At 36.6% G+C, this 19,256-nt stretch overlaps 1 protein-coding gene across 2 annotated transcripts; it reads right to left on the bottom strand.

Moving 5' to 3' along the window:
• Window positions 1-304: 304 nt before the first annotated feature.
• On the bottom strand, window positions 305-4,973 carry LOC112202444 ((-)-germacrene D synthase). Of its 2 annotated transcripts, XM_024343460.2 has the most exons (7): window positions 4,845-4,973; window positions 3,879-4,146; window positions 2,334-2,709; window positions 2,020-2,241; window positions 1,343-1,481; window positions 976-1,224; window positions 305-746 (listed from the first exon to the last, which is right to left on the bottom strand). In XM_024343460.2, the coding sequence occupies exons 1-7, from the start codon at window positions 4,962-4,964 to the stop codon at window positions 450-452; spliced, it is 1,671 nt and encodes a 556-aa protein (XP_024199228.1). In that variant the 5' UTR covers window positions 4,965-4,973; the 3' UTR covers window positions 305-449. The 2 variants fall into 2 exon arrangements, with proteins under 2 accessions (XP_024199228.1, XP_040363361.1); XM_040507427.1 differs by lacking the exon at window positions 976-1,224.
• Window positions 4,974-19,256: the final 14,283 nt, after the last annotated feature.

The following is a 19,256-nucleotide window of genomic DNA, read 5'->3' as shown; positions in this document are numbered from 1 at the left end:
ACTATTCTTTCTCTATTTTCTCCCTACTTTATAACATTCATTAGTTTCATTTAGATAGAGATAGAGTTTAAATGATAAGGGTATTGCTAATTGAGTATTGACGTGGACAACCACATAAATATAATGTTATTTACAACAATAATATGAAATGTTCTTGAAGGATGTTGCAGTCATGGTGAGATTCACTCATCTTTATAATCGAGATTCTCTAAGGGAGTAATGCTAGAGATCTCAAATTTATTCAACAAATATAAATTCCAAATGATGTGGTATATTTGTATTACACCATATCAACCTTATGGTGGTTACACCTTGGAATTGAAACTATATATATTGATCTTGAGGAGAAGAAGCAAAGGAAATTAATGAGGCAGGCGCTCGATATAATCCAGTTTTCACAAGATTAATCGGGAAAGGCTATAAAATATATAAGAAACATGATTTGAAGCTTATACAGGCACGGGTTGCACAAGTGTAGAAACTATAAAATCCTTCAGCACAGTATCATCATGAGTACTGTAACCATCTACATACTTGTATACAACATCCATGACACATGCAAAGTTAATAATTCGAGTTAGCAGTGCCCTTGGAACAACATTAGGGGGATGAAACGATTCGTTTATGTCCTTCCATGCGTCACTCAATTTTCTACGCAATTCGATTATTGCTTGTTCTTCTGTGGCACCATATTCTTTCATGTAGCACTCCACAGCTGAGGTAACATGTTCTCTCTTTTGTTCATCCTACAAATGCAGAGACGTACGTACATGATCATGTAGGTTCAAATGTAAAGCCTAATAATTGCTGTTATTAAAAGAAATTCATGCACTAGATAAATTGGCTGATATACAGAACCGTGCTAAGTACATTATGTCATTTAACAACGATTATACGCAGTATAAAGTCTCAAGTGATTGATGATGAACTTAGTATATATCGATCAAGACTTGCTATATAGCAATATGTATGTACCTTATGGCCCACTATGTCATCCATGATTCGGCAAACTGCCGCAGCCCCTTTTACAGCCCTAGGATAAGTGGCCAACCACTCAAAGGATTCTTGTGTAGCAATATCTCCCATTCCAAGAAAAGATGTTGTTATTAGCATAGGGTAGCCTGTGGTCATTAATGCTAAAGCCATATATTCATCCACTATTGGTATGTGTTTTTGGTGCAACCATTTAGCTTCAAGGAAGTAACTTTCAACTAGCTTTTTCATCTATATATAAAAGACAGCCGAATAACATTTCTTACTTGCAAACGAAAGTCATATTTTACGTACATAAACTATGTATATAGATTTACAACTCAAAAAGTACTAGGCGAATGGGGCTTACAGCTTCTCTGGCGTAGTGGATTCGATACAACTTTCCTTCCTTTGCAAGCTGTTCTTCAATTTCAGTATAGGCTTCTAATAGTGCCTTATAACAGACTTTCATATAATCTGGTAATGGATCTATGGCACAAACATCCCACCTAATCGATTAGCAAACAATTGAGAAGTTAGCCTTGTATATTTTAACATGCCCAAAAATGCTCTTAAACCTAAAACCTGTTGATTTGTAGTATTTAAGCTGGAAACTTATTATCAACCACATATATAACTACATATACAGTCATTCTCACGTAAGGTTAATTTAATGCACTTTTAAAATCTCATTCGCATAAGGGGATCTAGTGCATCCATTTAACCACTTATCATGGGTAAATACTTCACTATTTGTGTTAGTAATAGATGGCTAAAATGTTGCAAAGTTATTTATAAATTAAAACAGGAATATAAAAGTATAATACTACAATCGCTAAAATTTATTGTGTAGTTATCGAATTGACGATGTTTCCATTTTTAAAAAATGCACGCTTAACCTTAGCAGAGAATATCACATAGCTATAACCATATTTGTGTCTGTGTGTGTTTAGGCAAATCCTTGTGTATCTTTTTGCTAGCTTTCAATTGTTGGGTGATCAAGTTTAGACAAGGGCTAGTGACAATTAATTTAAATAATAAATTGACCTCTGAATAGCTTCAGTAAATAGCTCCAGTTCTTCGAATGTGCCGTGGGCATCATAAATGTCATCAATAATAGATGCCATGGCAGTGACTTTGGATGATATCTTCCTAGCATACGAATATTGAGGTTCGAAGTACACTGACAAAGCCCAGCAAAAGTAAACTTCGGTAGCTTTGTCTCTTGTAAATGGCAACGTGTTTCTCACGTCCAAGTCCTTCCACCACCTACAATTAAATTACAGAACAATTTAATTGGTAGAACCAAATAGCATTTCTTTAATTTAGTAGATATGTAAGTATTTTGATAGTTAATCAACCTTGTAACTTCACATAGTTCCTTTTGATGGATTTTCTGCACTAGGTTGAAATCCAACTTTGCAAAAGTCAAGAGAGTGTCGTTATGTGAATCGCGTTCATGATAGATTGACAAGTAATATCTAGCTTCCACCCTGTTGATGCCCTTTCGAAGTGGCTGCATTAAGGCATGAGCTACTTCTTTTGAGAGTGAAGAACTTAAACTGTGTTTGATCGACTGAAGATGAGTGGTGGTGAAGGATAGTGCCTCTTCTAGTATGCCTTCTCCATGTATCCTAAGATGGGTGGCTTCGTACAAGCTTAATAGTCCTGATACATCACTCAAAAGAGATGCCTTAAATTTTTGATCATTTCCTTCCTTGAACTTGTTGAACATATCTGCATCACCATGCAATCCATTAGATGATATATATATATATATATATATATATAACACAGCCCTTCTTGGCTGCGGACATCCGTTCCTATGCTAAGGAACGGATTTCTAGTTTTGACCCACTTTTCGATCACATTTTCACATCTTAACCGTTCAGTTTTTAGGTCCTAATGTATAGATCATCTCTACAAATTTTCAACCAAATTGATGATCTTTAAGGCACCAAAACTGCAATTTACCATTATAAACACGAATGGTTCCGGTTTGATAGATTCGGTTCGTTCGTGTAAATTGCAATTTTGGATGCCTTAACTATCATCAATTTGGCTGAAAATTTGTAGAGATGATCTATACATTAGGACCTAAAAATTGAACGGTTAAGATGTGAAAATATGATCGAAAAGTGGGTCAAATATGGAAATCCATACCTTTTGCTTAGGTACTGATATCCGCACCTGAGCAAAGTTGTGTGTGTGTGTGTGTGTGTGTATACAGACAAAGACAGACGGAAAAATTTCTTGTCAGGCTGTTATCTATATATTGCCATGCATGGGCATAGAAATTCAACTAATAGCTTACGAAATCATGTCGATGTTAATATTATATGTATCCAGTAACATATACTATTTTTCCTCCATTTAGCACTACTATTGTACATACCTCTAACAATATGGAGGATTTGCTACATCACCAAGCATAAGTAACACCCTCTTTGGGAAGCCATGGTGAGGCCCAACTGAGACATGCATCCCGTAGCCCTATGTTCAAGTTACGCTACGGTATCTGGAAGTGGCAAATACATAAGCCACATTCCCGGCCTTGCCAAGTTGCCCTCACAACATAGCTTTTCTATACTAGAATAGTGGTATTTGAGTCCCACATCGGAAACCATGTAAAGGAGATGGCTTCCTTCACCTATAAAAGGAATGCCTCTTCCCACTTACTCAACATCCCATTACACACTTTGTAATCCCCTTTGGGCCGCAAGGCCCAAACACACATAGTACAATATTCAAGTGGACGTAGTTTCCCACTAAGGCGGGAGACGAACCACTATACTTCTCTTGTGTCTCTATATTTCTCATTCTCTACGTTAATTAGACCCCTCGGATCCAAACATTAACAACTATAAAGTGAGCTATTAGAATAGACACACAAATGGACAACTTACCGCATGAAACATTGCAACCTTGTTGCCTAAGCAATCTAAAACGGAGAGCAGTAGTGTAAAGATCATCTTCACTACCATAAGAGTAGTTGTGGTGAATTTGTTTCAAAATTCCATCAATCTCATTTTTGAAATGATAGGACACGCCTAGACGTTGAATGTCATCAATCAAGTTCAATTGTTGTGAAGGGCTTTTTAAGGGGTCCATCAGCATCTTCTTCACCTCTTCTTTCAGTTGTCGGACGTGTTGCTCAAGTTTAATGTCAACTTCCTACATAAGCAAATTGAAGAAAAGAAAAAATGGATGATTTTCAGATGCTTTAAATTAACTTGGCTATGCATTTGTTTTAGCCTTATTAGAGTTTTTAACTACGCATAAGGGGTTGTACGTGAACACACGCGCGCGCACACACACACACAGGACCCTTCTATTAAGGGATTCCTTTTTTTAGGTCATTTTAAGGGATCCCTTATAGGACCCACTTTTCGATCACATATTAACATCTCAACTATTTAGTTTTTTTTGTCCCAATATATAGAGCACTTAAATCAAACTATATTAAATCAATGAAGGAACCAAATTTGTCCAACATAAACCATTCATGTGTATAATTGTAAGTCGCAATTATAAATATCAAGACGATCATCAATTTGGCTGAAAATTTACAAAATTGATCTACTCATAGAGACTTAAAAACTAAACAGTGGAGATGTCGATATATGACCGAAAAGTTGGTCTAATAAGCGATCCCTTAAAATGGCAAAAAAAAAAATCCCTCACTAGAAGGGCCCTATAAACACACACACACAAAATTACATGGTACTGTAATGATGCAAAACAATAAAATTATGCCCAACTGAAACGTTGTAGTTAAAATCAATATAAGTATATATTACTGGGAATTGCCAAGTTGAAGAAAAAAATGCATATATATATATATATATATATATATATATTATATATCTTACCATGGTAGCATAAGAGAGAAAATGATCTCCCCAAATGCTTGGGGTATAATTAGCTGAAGGTCGCTTAACATCAGCAATGGTATTTGGCCGTTGAGCTTGAGATGTCAAAATTAGAGACATTTTCCTGAATGAATGGCTTGCGTGAGTTGAAGAGCGATGTACATGTTGCTTTGCTATTTATAATGGAATAGCCACACGTGCAACTTTTGACCTGAGCTTTGGACCATTAGATAAATTAGAAATAAACCCAATTTTCTAAAGAGGAATTGGAAAAAACTCATACATATTTTTCTTATCAATATACATCCTATCCAAGTAGGCAATCCTTCCCCTCGTAGAGTGTTAATGACTTGATGGGTCACTAGTATTTTTTAATGTTTTCATATATGCTTGATTTACCATTGAGGTTGTCAAAAGTAAGGATCCTTGACCCAAAGCACCACAATTGGCCAAAATTATCCCACTTACCCAAGCAACAGATTTTTATTTGGGAAAATTACTGGTCCCCCCCTTAACTTTTTGGGATTCGACAGTTCAGTCCCTCCTATTCTAATTTTAACAGATAACTCCCCAAACATTTAAATTTCACACAATTTAGTCCAAAATGACCATTTTACCCCTCACTTATTATTATTATTATTACTATTATTATTATTATTATTATTATTATTATTATTATTATTATTATTTTATTCTTCTCCTCTCTCTTTTCTATATATATGTATATATATATGTGTGTGTGTGTGTGTATTTTTATTCTTCTCTCTCTTTATATGTATATATATGTGTGAGTATATATGTATGTATGTATGTATGTATGTATATGTATATGTGTGTGTGTATATATATTTTATTCTTCTCTCTCTTTTTATATATATATTTATATATATGTGTGTGTGTGTGTACATATATATATATATATATATATAAATATATGTATACATATACATATATCTAATGTGTATGTATATATCTATATATATATATGTATGTATGTATATTTATATGTAGATATATAAATATATGTATAATTTTATACATATGTGTGTGTGTGTGTGTGTATAATGTGTATGTGTGTGTGTATATATATATATATATGTATATGTATATGTATATGTATATGTACATGTATATGTAGATATATATGTATGTATGTATGTATGTATGTATGTATCTGTAGATATATGTATATATATGTGTGTGTGTGTGTGTGTGTGTATTAGATATATATATATATATATATATATATAAAAGAGGAAGTGAGGGGTAAAATGGTCATTTTGGACCAAATTGTGTGTAATTTGAATGTTTTGGGAGTTATCTGTTAAAATTGAAATAGCAGGGACTGAACTGTCGAATCCCAAAAAGTTAAGGGGGGGACTAGTAATTTCCCCTTTTTATTTCCACCAGCCCAATTTAGAGAGAAATGACAAAGTTATCCATAGCCTAATTAAACAATTACATTAAATGGCACTCAATCTCCTCTCTCTCTCTTTCTCTCTTTTCACTACTGCACGATGCCGACAACTTTCTCACCTCTCTCTCTCTCTTCACTCCGGCACGATACCGGCAGCTCTCTCTCTCTCTCCCCCTCCACTCTTCGTCGACTACGTTCTCACCTGCGAAGTTGCCTACAACAACGTCGACGAGAGCCTCCAAATCCAGAATTTGATGAAAACAAAGCAACAAAGCCTCACCGACTGTCCTCACCACCTCCCCCACTCCTGACAAGGTCATCCACATCCTCCCTATCCTCACCATTCTCTACTTCCTCATCCTCTTCCTCTTCTCCTACACACCCTCCCAGTCAGGTTATTACAAACTCTTTTGATAAAGAAATTGGTATCGGTGGCGGGCGGCATCGGCGATTCATTGACATCTGGAAAAGCGATGTGTTGGCGATCCGGAGCCTGAGGGACTTAGGATCCAAAACCTGAAAACTCACTCAGAGATATCGCTCGCACAGAAAAATAGCCGATTTCTAAGCCGCATTCCCTGGTTCTCTTATCTAATCTCTACCATCGTCATCTTCCTCCATTTCCATACTGGTACTCAGACCCTCGTGCGACGCTCGTCAGTTTTTTTTTTTTTTTTCGCATGTGCATATTTAATTCCAGGACAGCCTATATTTGGCTCTAGTTTTTTTTTTTTCCCTTTCTGTAAACAATATTACTAAAGTGGGAAATATTTGGACAGAGAAGTAGTGTGTAGATATTGGGGGGCAATAGACATCTATTATGGGGTAATAAATGTTTTGAATTAATGTAATCTCCTCATTTTATTCCTTAATCAAAATTTTATTTGTCTAATTTTAGGGAGATTAGTTCCCATTTGGCAACTAAATTATCTATTGGGGGGTAATTACAGGTTTAATACCCCAGAAATTTGTTATTAATTTCTAATGGTTTTCTGGAATTAATAAAGTGTTCGTTAGTACGATTTCGTGGTTTGAGGGTAGAGCGGAAGTGTTTCGGACAATTATTCTCTCAGAATGCTCTGATTCAAGGGTTTACTTTTTATCCGTTACGATTTGGTAAAAACTTCCTTCACAGAAATTGTAGAGCGCGTCAATACGAGTTTGTGCATATGTAGAACGTAAAAGTCGGAGTTCGTATGAAGAACTTATAGTATTCGGGAAAAATTTCCACCTTTGGTATAAGGACGAAATTTTACAAAAATTGCATAAAACCCCAGATTTCTAAATTTGGAAACCCGAGCTCTCTTCTCTCTCCTCCCACCGGAAATCGCTTTTTTTCTTCTTCCGATGATATCTCCTCTGTCCGGCCACCTTTGGACGCGCTACCTGTCTCGTTCACTTTGCGTCTTCCTTCTCCGTTGATCTATGACAGCATCATAGCCTATCTCATCAACTATACAGTGCATTTCGGTCAACGCTGGTTTTTTCGCCATCCGGCCACCCCAAGCTTCGCCACCAGTCATTTTGGAATCCCCAGAAGATGGTGATCATGCTCTCCAAGAGGCTTAGACAGATTTGAAGCTTGGAGAGAGAATGGAAGGCTTGGAGAGAGAATGGAAGCAAATCGAAAAAAAGTAAAAAATCTCTCATCTACCTATTGTAGAGGTAATTTCCGGCTATTCCACTTTGATTTAGACTTGGTGCAAGTTGTGAAGGTTGTAGTACATGTTGAGAGGAAGATTTTGGCATAGGTTTCACCACCCAATTCAGAGGTTGAAGGGGGCGTCGCCGCCTTCTGTGGCGGCACTTGGCAGTGGTTTCCAGCCATCTCAGGGACAGTTTTTATTTTTGAATACGATCTACTCGTCGATACAAGCATTTCGATATACGATGCTTAATTTTTTGTGATTGTATGATTATGTTAGGTTTTTTACGGTTTCGATCGTCTCAGTTTTCGATCCTGAGGATCAGGCCATCTGATTGACTTGTAGTTTTGTTGTATTGATCGTTGAAGTGTTCCGGAGACTTTGTGTGTCTCAGATGAGGATCTGATCATTGGAACATCATATAATTGTGTTTTTGTGATTCGTGTCCTAAGTTGAGACCTTTTTGTATTTAGGTGTTTGATGGAGAGTGATCTTTACTTTATCTCGGCTGTAAAATAAGACGCATCGGGATTTAGAGGTGAGTAAATCTCACGTGGTTCATTTACGAACCGAATTACATTATTGTACATTTTATCACTACATTATGAAATTGTTTTATGGAAATAAAGATTTGTTTTAAATAATATGAACTTGTTCAACTACGGTTCATGGGTAAGTAAAATGAGATTTTAAGTATAAAAATGATTTTCTCAAACTTTGCGATTGTGAACTATAGTTGATATTAGTGGAATTTCTGAGTGGATGACTACGTGTGTGTGTGTGTGTGTATATATATATATATATATTTACGTGAAATATATATCTGGATGGTGTGGCATTGACTGAAGTATTAATTGTGAATTTATGTGGATTATTATTTCGGGCATTTACGCCTTGCGGGATTACAATATGTCATGTAATTATTGTTGGGTGGTTCTAGTTGGACCTCCTAATTTTCTCTTTGGACCTCCCATCCCAAATTTTTTCAACAAACTTCCTATTTTGTCCTTGTTTGTATTTTACTTTTATTTTTTATTTTTTTTATACCTCCTATTATGATATGTGCATTCCTTTGAACATCAATTTTTTTTATCTTTGTCCGGTAAGGAACTGTATACATAGAAAGGAGAGGAAGGATTAATATATGACCACACTACCAACTTTAAAGTCTAAACTCTATACATGGTGTGGAGGGTCGTCGACATGTTCGTCAAAAGGGATAAATACAGGCATACAGCAGAGTATTTAATTGAGAACTACAAGTGCAATTGTGTTGGAGTATAGAAGAAGGGCCAAGCTGGAGGCTATGTTCTCAACCTAAAAACCCACAAAAATTTATGGGTTCTTGCATAATTTAAAACCACCTGCACATCTCAAGTGATGTAATATGCTCTTTACTCGTTCTTCTTTTTCTCTTTCATTTCTCATGGCTACGGAGTTATGAAGTGCATCACAAATTTTGAATAAAAAAAATTAAAAAATAAAAACTCTATGATTCATATTTGTCAATTGGCTAAGAACAATTGCGAAGGAAGAGAGTGTTTTTAGAATAATGACTCTTGCGTATCAATGGTATTCATTCTATATATTCAGTTTTTTTTTTAATTATAAAAGAGGGTTAAAATAGGGATTAAATTTTGACAAAAATTTAGATAGGTCCAAAGAGCAAATTGGGAGGTCTGAATAGAACCACCCTTGATGTTATTGTGTGAAAGAGTAGTTGAGTTTTGGGTAACATTGGGAGTTATGTGTGACTTCTAAATGTTTTGGTCTAGTGTTACAGTAGTGACAGATGCAAGTATATAGGATGTCATAACCCTAGTCGGGTGACGGGCTACGATTGAGATAAGTATATCGGATGTCATAACCCTAGCTGGGTGACGAGCTACAATGAGGCAAGTGTATCAGATGCCATAACCTTGGTCGGGTGATGGGCTACGATTCAGTTAGAGCTCTAGTCAGTCTACCATTGTATTGCATGGGAGTAACACGTAGGGTTAATTAAGGCCCATGAGTACACATTTTTAAAAGAGAGTTTCAGGTGGTTTCTTTCTTTTATTGTCCATTGAGGGACTTGGGTTCTTACTAAATTGTGGAGTTGATTTCGGATTGCTTTAATTTATTCTTGAGTTGAGAAATTGTCAAGCATGCGGGTTTGAGTCATTTTGTTTGAGTTTACTCATACGAGCTGTTAATCTTTAAAGTTCAGCGGTAGCTAAACCTTTACTAATGCTGGTCCAATGGGCATACTGCTATCTATGATACTCTTTAGAGCTCCTATTACCTGTCAAATGAAATACAGAGGGCGTCAAAGGGAGACCTCGCTGGGCGGTCTTCTCTTCTCCGATGCCTAAGTTATTCAATGTATTTGTGTTGACAAAGTAACAGTAGGTAAGTATTAAATGCGTAATCAATGAGGAGAGAAGAGAGAACCTTTTATAGGTGAAGAAGGAGCTGATCTTCTTCATGTTTTCGATGTGGGACTGACATGCTTCAGTCTCCAGCTTCTGGAGCTTCTGATGCTGTCTTGGCGCGGCGCGTCAGCGGTGATCTGGGGGCAAACCGAGGCTCAGGCGGTAGCTTGCTTGGTTGTGTTCCCGTAGGTCACTCCTTTGGCGGGAGTTGGTACTGCTAGTGGTAGCATGAGCGTGGCTCATTATAGCTAATTATGCTTGCAAATGCCTATGTAAGTACACGAGCTTAAAAAGCTTAAGGGTTTATTGTTTGCAACCCGGTGCACTACTCCATGGTGTAGGGGTTTTTCCTGCAGGTCAGAACCACCAGGGTTGAGATTGAGGCAAGTAGTGCAGTAGTGTTAGGTTCAAAACCTATTTTTGTTAGAGTACTGTCGTTTTGGTATGCTCTCAGTGAATGTTACATTTTATATTGATACTTGTGAGTTTTGTAAACACTTGGAGATGTAATATTTGACTCTGGTGATTGAGTTTGTTTTAACATTTGTGGGTTCAGTTTATTTTGTTGCTTAGTTTAATTGATAAATTTTTCTAAGCATTTGGGAGATTTGTTGAGTTATCGCGTTTTGGATTTGAAATTTTTTTATTCAAAATTCGGGGCGTGACAACAGGTCTATTGGGAGGGGCAAAAAACCTCTTCGACCCTATATGAGATTCCAACAACCTCTTTGGGGACTTCCGACGAGGTTTCATAAACCTCTATTGCCCCCAATATATGGACGTCTACTAGGGGGCAATAGAGGTTTATTAAGGGCCAATACAGATCTATTTGGGGGCAATAAACCTTTCCGAAGATCTCTTTAGGGACCTCCAGTGAAGTTTTCAGAGAAGTCCGGTAGGCGGCGACTGGTGTCCGAATTCCGGCGACCGTTGACCAGAATCCAGAAATCGTTGGTGGGAATCCGGAGGCCAATGACCGAAGTCCGGCGAAGTCTCCTATGGCTTCTCTCTTATCCGTTTTCTCTCTCTAACAAAGCGGTGAGAATAAAATAATCTTAAAAAAAAAAAAAACTATCACCAAATATGTACCTTACGCTCTGATACCAAAATGTCACGCCCCGAATTTTTGAATAAAGAAATTCAAATCTGAAATGCAATAACTTAACAAGCACAAGTAAAACACTTAGAAAATTTTTCATTTAAATTAAGCAACTAAACAAACTGAGCTCACAATTTCAATACCGACTCGTTCTTTAGAGTCACATATTACATTACAGACAGTTTACAAATTAAATTGAATAACAATTCAATAAGTAAACACACCCACCACAACTCACTACACAGCAGAAGACTAAAACCAAAGTACCCTTCTACGTCCAAGCTACGTCAGCTACAAAACCTCAGCTTCAACAAATGTTACTCTGATCTGCACAATAAATTATACACCATGGAATAGTGCACCGGGTTGAAACAATGAACCTGGTAAGCTTTTGCAAGCTAGTATGAGTAAACCTAAATTACACCAAAAACACCTTTCTGACTCAAGAATGATAAATCAACACAATGATTAATTCCAACAACGAAATCCCTTTCTTTTTCTTTTTAGGAACACACATGTCACAACCGTGACAAATCAAATCATTCTAAATGAAAACTGGTGGTCCCTGTATAGAAATTTAGTTCAGGAAATCACCAACAGTAAACAAACCAAAACCATAGTAATCCCTACATATAGTATAGTTTAGTTCAGGAGATTACATTTAAAATCAAACAATTAGAATGAAACAGAAAATAGATAATGTGAAGACCCGAAATTCTCAGTTAATATTTCGTAATTTGATATTTGATCAATTATATGATATATGAATTTTGGGCATGATTATGTCGTTGTATGAGAAATTTGGTTTCAAATGATTTTATTTTCTAAACGAACGTTATTTAGGGGGTCATGAAAATCGACTTTTTATACGTAAAGAATTTGGAAAAACTTCCTTCACAAAAGTTGTAGAACTCGTCGATACGAGTTCGTGCATATGCGGAACACAAGAATCGGAGTTCATATGAAGAAGTTATAGCATTTGGAAAAGTTGCCAAATTGGGTATATATATAAATGGAAAGTTGCCAGAAATAGGGTTTCCATTTTGGGCAGCCGACCTCTCTCTCTCCTCTCCCTGAGCCGAAACAGGGCAAGTTTTCGTCGGCTCTTTTCTTCCTCCTCCGGCCACCAAACCACTTCCTTTAGCTTCGCCTCAACCTTGCGCAGCTGCCGGTGGCAGCCTTGCGCCGCGGTACTCCCGGTATCGGCGGTAGGAACGAGTTTTCTATTTCCGGCCGAATTGAGTTCCAACCAAGATTTCTCCTAGCTCCGGCCACCAAAACTCGAGTTCTTTGGCTTGTTGAACTCACCTCAACCTCCTGATCAAGCTCCAAGAAGGACAGCACCTGAAGTGAAGGTTTTCTCGTTCGTCGGAGCTCTCGCCGGTTTCTGGAAAATTTCCGGCCAAACCGGACTGTTTGAGGTATTTCGATCACTTCCGTTCATTTTCTGACTTCGAGCTAGTTATGAAAGTTGATCAAAATGATTAAAAGAAGAGGAAAAGCTCGGCCCCGACACCATAGGCGGTGGTCGGTGACGGCTCTGCCTCTAATTCCGACGACCATTTCCGGCCACTTTCGGCCACCTCAAGCGCATTTTCTGCCCATTTTTGTGTTCTACATGTCGATACGATCATTTCAACATGAAACACTTAAATTTTGGATATCGTATGATTTAGTTATGATTTTTACAATTTCTATCGTTCGGTTTGTGATCCGTGAGGATCAGGCCGTCCGATCGACTTGTAGTTTTGCTAAGATAATCGTAGGACTGTCCCGATGACTTTGGGTGGTCACGGGTGAAAATCTGACCGTTGGATCTTCGTATAAGTGCATTTCTTGAATTGTGCATTAAGTTAAATATCGTTTTGATTAGGTGTTTGACTGATTTGTTGGCGGACGATTGTGAATCGTATTTTGAGTTGTAAGAAGAGTTGTAAGAAGACGCAGCGGGAGTTTGGAGGTGAGTAAATCTCACGTGGTTCATTTACGAACCGAATTTCATTATTTACATTTAATCGCTATGTGTGAAAAATGGTTTTGAGAAAATGAGTTTTTAAAGTATATAATAAATGAATTTCTTGGTTTTTATTCCGTGTGAACTATAGTTGGTATTAGTGGTCATTCCTGAGTGGATGATTACGTGTATATATATATATATATATATATATATATCTACGTGATTTTATATGATATGGTGTGACATTGAGGTGTGAAAGTGTGATAACTTGGGTTATGATATGTCATCGTTTTGAGATTTGCCATGATATATTATGTTAATTGACATTGAATGAAAGAATAATGATGGTGATGTTTTAGAATTACAATTTATATGGTATTTGGCTATTGGATTGTGAGAACGCGTATGTGAGAATAGTTATAACATTTGAGTCTGAGGGACCTTTAAATGTTCGATCAATGGATCATAAGCTACTGTGGGGAATGTGTGATTATATCGTAAAGGTGAACCTAGGCCAAGGTGACACATTACGATTAAGCTAGAGCTAGCGAGTTGGATTACTCGTGATCATGAACACGGGTTGGAGAGTTTGTCTTCCATTATGTGACATGAAAGCAGCGAGTTGGGTTACTCGTGATCATGGACACGGGATGGAGGTTATGAGGTGTCGAGTGGAGAGACCTTATTGAAATGGTTTTGAGTTGTTAATGAATGTTGATTTGTGTTGAAAATGTTGTGATTAAGTTGTGTTTTTTTTTGTGATTTATTAAATCAATCGTTCATTTCTTATTTACTCACGAGCTTTGCAAAAAGCTTACCGGGTTTTGTGTTGTTGCAATCCCGGTACACTATTCAAATGGTGTAGCGGATAATCCTGTAGGTCAGGATAATCAGGGTGGAGAGCGAGCTGAGTAGGGCAGCAGGGTTGACGTCAGCACTTGGTCTATTTTGGTGTGTTTTATAGACTCTTTTGAGCGTAACTTTTATTTATGGTGGTATTGTAATATTTGACTCGAGAGATAGTTTGCTACGAGTTTATATTATGATTTGCGAGACGCTAGTTTAAAAAAAAAAAAATTCAGGACGTTATTTGTATTGGTTATTATTCATGTTTCGGATTTGAATTTGTTATTCAAAATTCGGGGCGTGACAGATAAAGAAGTCAAACAACTCACACTAAAGTCGATGATCACCCATCAACTCTAAATAAATGATCTCACAACATGACTCGTTTTCAAAAATCGACATCCTTACCCCTTAAGGTAACATACATCACTAAAGTAATAAAAATCATATTATTTCCACTCACCCAAAATATGAAAATCAAGTCCCTCTTGAACAATAAAAGAAAGAAACCACTTGAAACTCTCTTTTAAAAATGTGTATTCCAAGGCCTCATGTAACCTCCATGTTACTCCCATGAAATACAATGGCAGACAGACTAGAGCTCTAACTGAATCGTAAGCTGTCACCTCGGCCGAGGTTCAGCCTTACGATAATAATTGCCTCTGTTACTACTATGACCCGGATCCGTAGATCCGAAAATATTTAAAAGCCGCACATGACTCAACATGTTACGCTCAAAATTCATGTACTCTTTCAACACAATATAATAAACAGTCATACAAAATATTGCATTCCTAAAAAGAGTAATTGCCCAAAACAATAACTTGAATAAAATCACAATTATTATGCATATTAATTACAATGTCACACGATCAATCTATATATTTCACGTAAATATATTTATATATATATATATATATATACGTGGTCATTCAGTCAGGAATGCCACTAATACCAACTATAGTTCACAATCACGAAAATCGAGAAATTTCTTTTTATATTTAAAACTCATTTTCCATACCTATGAACCGTAGTCGATCCAGTTCATATAATTTAAAACAAATATTCATTTTCGAAAACGATTTACAATTATCAATCCATTTCGAACAATAAATAAATTCGTTCGTAAATGAACCGCATGAGATCTACTCTAAATCCTGCTGCATCTTCTCTTACAGTAGATAAGGTATCGAATACGCTCTGTCAGTCAGCTAAGTACAATACGATCTTAACTTAGTACACGAATCGAAAATGATTAAAGTTCGAACCCCCGTGTGCACTAAAATCCTGAAAGTATTGCCAATAGAGGCGAAACTTCATTTGAGACCACCCGAGGTCTCCGGAATACTTATACGATCAATATATCAAAATTACAAGTCGATCGGATGGCCGAATCCACACGGATAGAAAACCGATTGAACCTAAAACCCTAAAAAATCATAACTTGCTCATACGATTTCCAAAAATTACAAACTATATATCGAAATGCTCGTATCGACGAGTAGATCGAATGAGGGGCAGAAACTACCCCTATGGTGACCGAAAGTTGCCGAAAACCACTGCCACAAACGGTGGCGGAACCGTCATCAACCACCGAGTTAGGTGGTGAAACCTACCTGCAAATCTTCGTCTCAACAAGCCTAACAACTTTCTCAACTAGCATCAAGCCTAAGTCAAAGCGTAAAGGATCGAAAACTACCTTGCAAACCACTGAGATTGGATTTTGCCCAACTTTCCGATTTGCTTGATTTCTTCCTCCACGCTTCAAATTGTTTGAAACCACTTGGGGAGCATGATTAGCGTGTTGAGGAGATTCTAAAATGGTCAGTGGCTCGACCTGTGGTGGCTGGAGGAGAGAGAAATAGTCGTTGACCTTCCACTGTAGCTAGGATCGGGAATTATTTCTCAGCCGCGTAGAGGCCGAGATGGGTGGGGAAGCCAACCCAGATCGATAGAGGAGGAAGAGGCGAAGCTAATGGGACCGGTGGCGAGTCCCAACGGTGGCCGAACTAAGTGGAGATCTAGTTTCCGTCGAGGAGAGAGAACGGAGGGTCAGTTTCCAAATTTAGAAATATGGCCTTCTTTGTAATTTCTGAATACTTTCGTCCTTCTATCAAAAATAGAATTTTTTCCCGAATGCGATAACTTCTTCATACGAACTCCGATTTTAGCGTTCCTCATATGCACGAACTCGTATCGATACGCTTTACAATTTCCGTGAAGAAAGTTTTCGCAGAATCCTAATGTATAAAAATTCAACCCTTGAGACGAAGCATTTCAAGCGAATAATTGTTCGAATTAATTTCCACCCCACCCTTGAACTACAAAATAGCTCTAATGAACACTTTATTAATTCCCGGAAACCATTAGAAATTAATAACGAATTTCCGGGGTCTTACATGAATTTAACCCTATAAAAAAGTATGTAATAGGTATGACTTTCAAGTTCTAAAATTTTGGAGTGTTTCTATTGTGACCTCTAAATCTACTCACTTGACCTCACTCTATTATCAATTATTAAATGACATATATAACCTACTATAAAATGAATATTAAGGACAATAATTATACCAAAAAAATATTATATTTATTTTATGTAGACTTTCTAATTCAATCATATTAGATTGTATTCTTTATTATTTTCCTTATCTATTTTCATTTTCCAATTTCACTACATACTCATTAAAGCTTTCATATATATTCAATAAGAATTAAAAATATGAGTAAGATCATGTGACATAAAAAAGTATGATATATATGTTAAACGCATATTGGTGAGGAAAAAAAAAATCCTATTATGATTTATGACCTAAATCTAAGTCTTTCCATTATATTTGCTAAAAAAAAAAAACTAGCTGGCAAAAAAAAAACCTAAAAAAATATTTAAATAGTTTTTTTTTTTGAATCAAGTACGATAGCCCTTTATTGAAATGAAAAAAGTTCAAATATTACAAATCTCTGTTGCAATAGCAGATTGAAGAAAAGCGGGAGTAGAAAAATAAAAAGAATCCTGCCTAAGAGTATAGGCATGTGCTGCTAATAGATGCGCAACTAGATTGCCTTTCCGACAAAAATATTTAAATAGTTAATCATGAGGTACAAAAAATAGAGAAAAAAAATTAAAAAATGATTTCTTCATATTTTTTTTTTGCATAGCTAAAATAGAAAGAAAAAAAACACAAAATAGTTCATGTTATTTTCTTATTGATTAGAAATTAATTCTTGAAACTCAAAACCTTGTGTTTGGTTTTTTTTTTTTTTATTGGAAAAGAGATTTATGCATGTTGTTTGATTAAGAAATGTATATGTAGTTAAGATTTATAGAGTAATTAAATCATTAAAAAGACTAAGTTTTTTATTTTAAATATAATAGTTTTTTTGAAAATTATATGAGTCAGGTTATTTGAGAAATTTTAGTGAGTTTTAGTGAGTAAATTTAGTATTTGATAAGAGGTGCAAAAAGCATAGAGGTTAAGTGAGTAAATTTGGAGGTTTCAATAGCAAAACTCAAATTTTAATGCCTACAAGCTAACGCCTGACTATCCGGTAATAAATAATAATAATAATAATAAAAAGGAATGTAGTAGGTATGACATTCAAATTCTAAAACTTTAATGTCTACAGGCTAACATCTGACTATTCAGTGACAAATAATAAAAAATAAAATAAAAAGTACGTAGTAGGTATGACTTTCAAGTTCTAAAACTTTAATGCCTATAGGCTAACACTTGACTATCAGGTGACAAATAATAAGGAAAGAAAAGGTATGTAGTAGGTATGTGTAACGTCCCGTATCTCAATTTACCCGTTTACTAGCCATTTGGACGGTAAACGACAATTACTTTCACTTTTTACTTTGTTTCGATACTTTTAGTGGCCCTAAAAGTTAACTTTTTTGTTTGGGTCAAAATTTGAGAAAATGTTCTTCATGAAAGTTGTAGGGGACGTTAAACCGAGCGCGTGCATATGTGGTACGTAGAAATCGGAGTTCGTATGCGAAAGTTATGAGCGAAATAAGGAAGTTATTGTTCATGGTAAATTTGGTATATATGGAAAGTTACCACTATAGGTTTCCATTTCTGGAAACCCACAGTAATTTTTCTCTCTCTTCTCCCCCGATTTCTCTCTTCTTCATTTCCGTCAGCTTCTTCTTCCTCCGTTCGATTCGCAATCGTCCGGCCACCTGACGGCGTGCCACCGGGCAATACAGGACCACCCCCTTCCGCTGCACACGCCAGTGGTAGTAAATCATGGTGATTTGGCCGGAAAACCCCGAATCGAAGCAAGGTTCCTCACAGGGACAGTTTGAGCTTTTCCGGCGATTCAGCCATTTCTGGCCATTTCTGACCACCAAATTGGGTCAGTAGGGGCGCCTCAACCCGGTGATCTTTTCCCCTATGGTCATTCACTTCAATTTGCAATGTGGAGGTCGAATCGTAGATTTCATATTCTAGGGTTCGGAGGTTTTTTTTGGGTTTTCTTCACCGGGAAATTTCGAGTGCTTTAAGGTAAAATTGGATTGTGTTGTAGTTGGAGAAAAATGTTGGGCGTGTTGAGTAGTTGTTGCTGCCAAAATTTGGTTGTCGCCGGCACGTGGGCCCCACGCACTGCCACTGTAGGTCACGCATGGAGACACGTAGGGCAGCTTTTTAATTTCAATTTTTAGCCTATTAAATCCTATAATTGTTGTAGAGGTTGAATATGTGATTTTGGTGAATTTAGGAGAAGTTTGACATGGATTATGAATTTCCGAAGTTTGGGAGTTTCGGTTGTCAATTTGTGGGAATCCGACCTTCGGATTTGTTTTGAATCGTAATTATTTATCGAATTGTTGTTTAAAGGAATATAATTGTGTACAGGACGAGATACCGACCTATCGCTCGACGAGGATCCTTACGCTTGGATACCACGTTAGCCATATACTGTGAGTGGACTTTTGTTTTCTAAATAATGATGCATGCAGTTGTTTTTCAGAAATAAATATTTATTTAATTAATGATCATATTATTATGATTTACCTTTGGGAAATTGAT

The sequence above is a fragment of the Rosa chinensis genome, chromosome 5 (assembly GCF_002994745.2).
Source record: "Rosa chinensis cultivar Old Blush chromosome 5, RchiOBHm-V2, whole genome shotgun sequence".
Lineage (NCBI taxonomy): Eukaryota > Viridiplantae > Streptophyta > Magnoliopsida > Rosales > Rosaceae > Rosa > Rosa chinensis.
This window is presented reverse-complemented; position numbering and strand designations above follow the sequence as displayed.

Excerpts from the sequence above, each read along its gene's own strand:
- LOC112202444 (XM_024343460.2), bottom strand. The coding sequence starts at position 4,964 with ATGTCTCTAATTTTGACATCTCAAGCTCAACGGCCAAATACCATTGCT. Across the intron at positions 2,242-2,333 it reads GAACTATGTGAAGTTACAAG|GTGGTGGAAGGACTTGGACG; the intron begins GTTGATTAACTA and ends ATTTAATTGTAG. Across the intron at positions 1,482-2,019 it reads TTTACTGAAGCTATTCAGAG|GTGGGATGTTTGTGCCATAG; the intron begins GTCAATTTATTA and ends CTAATCGATTAG.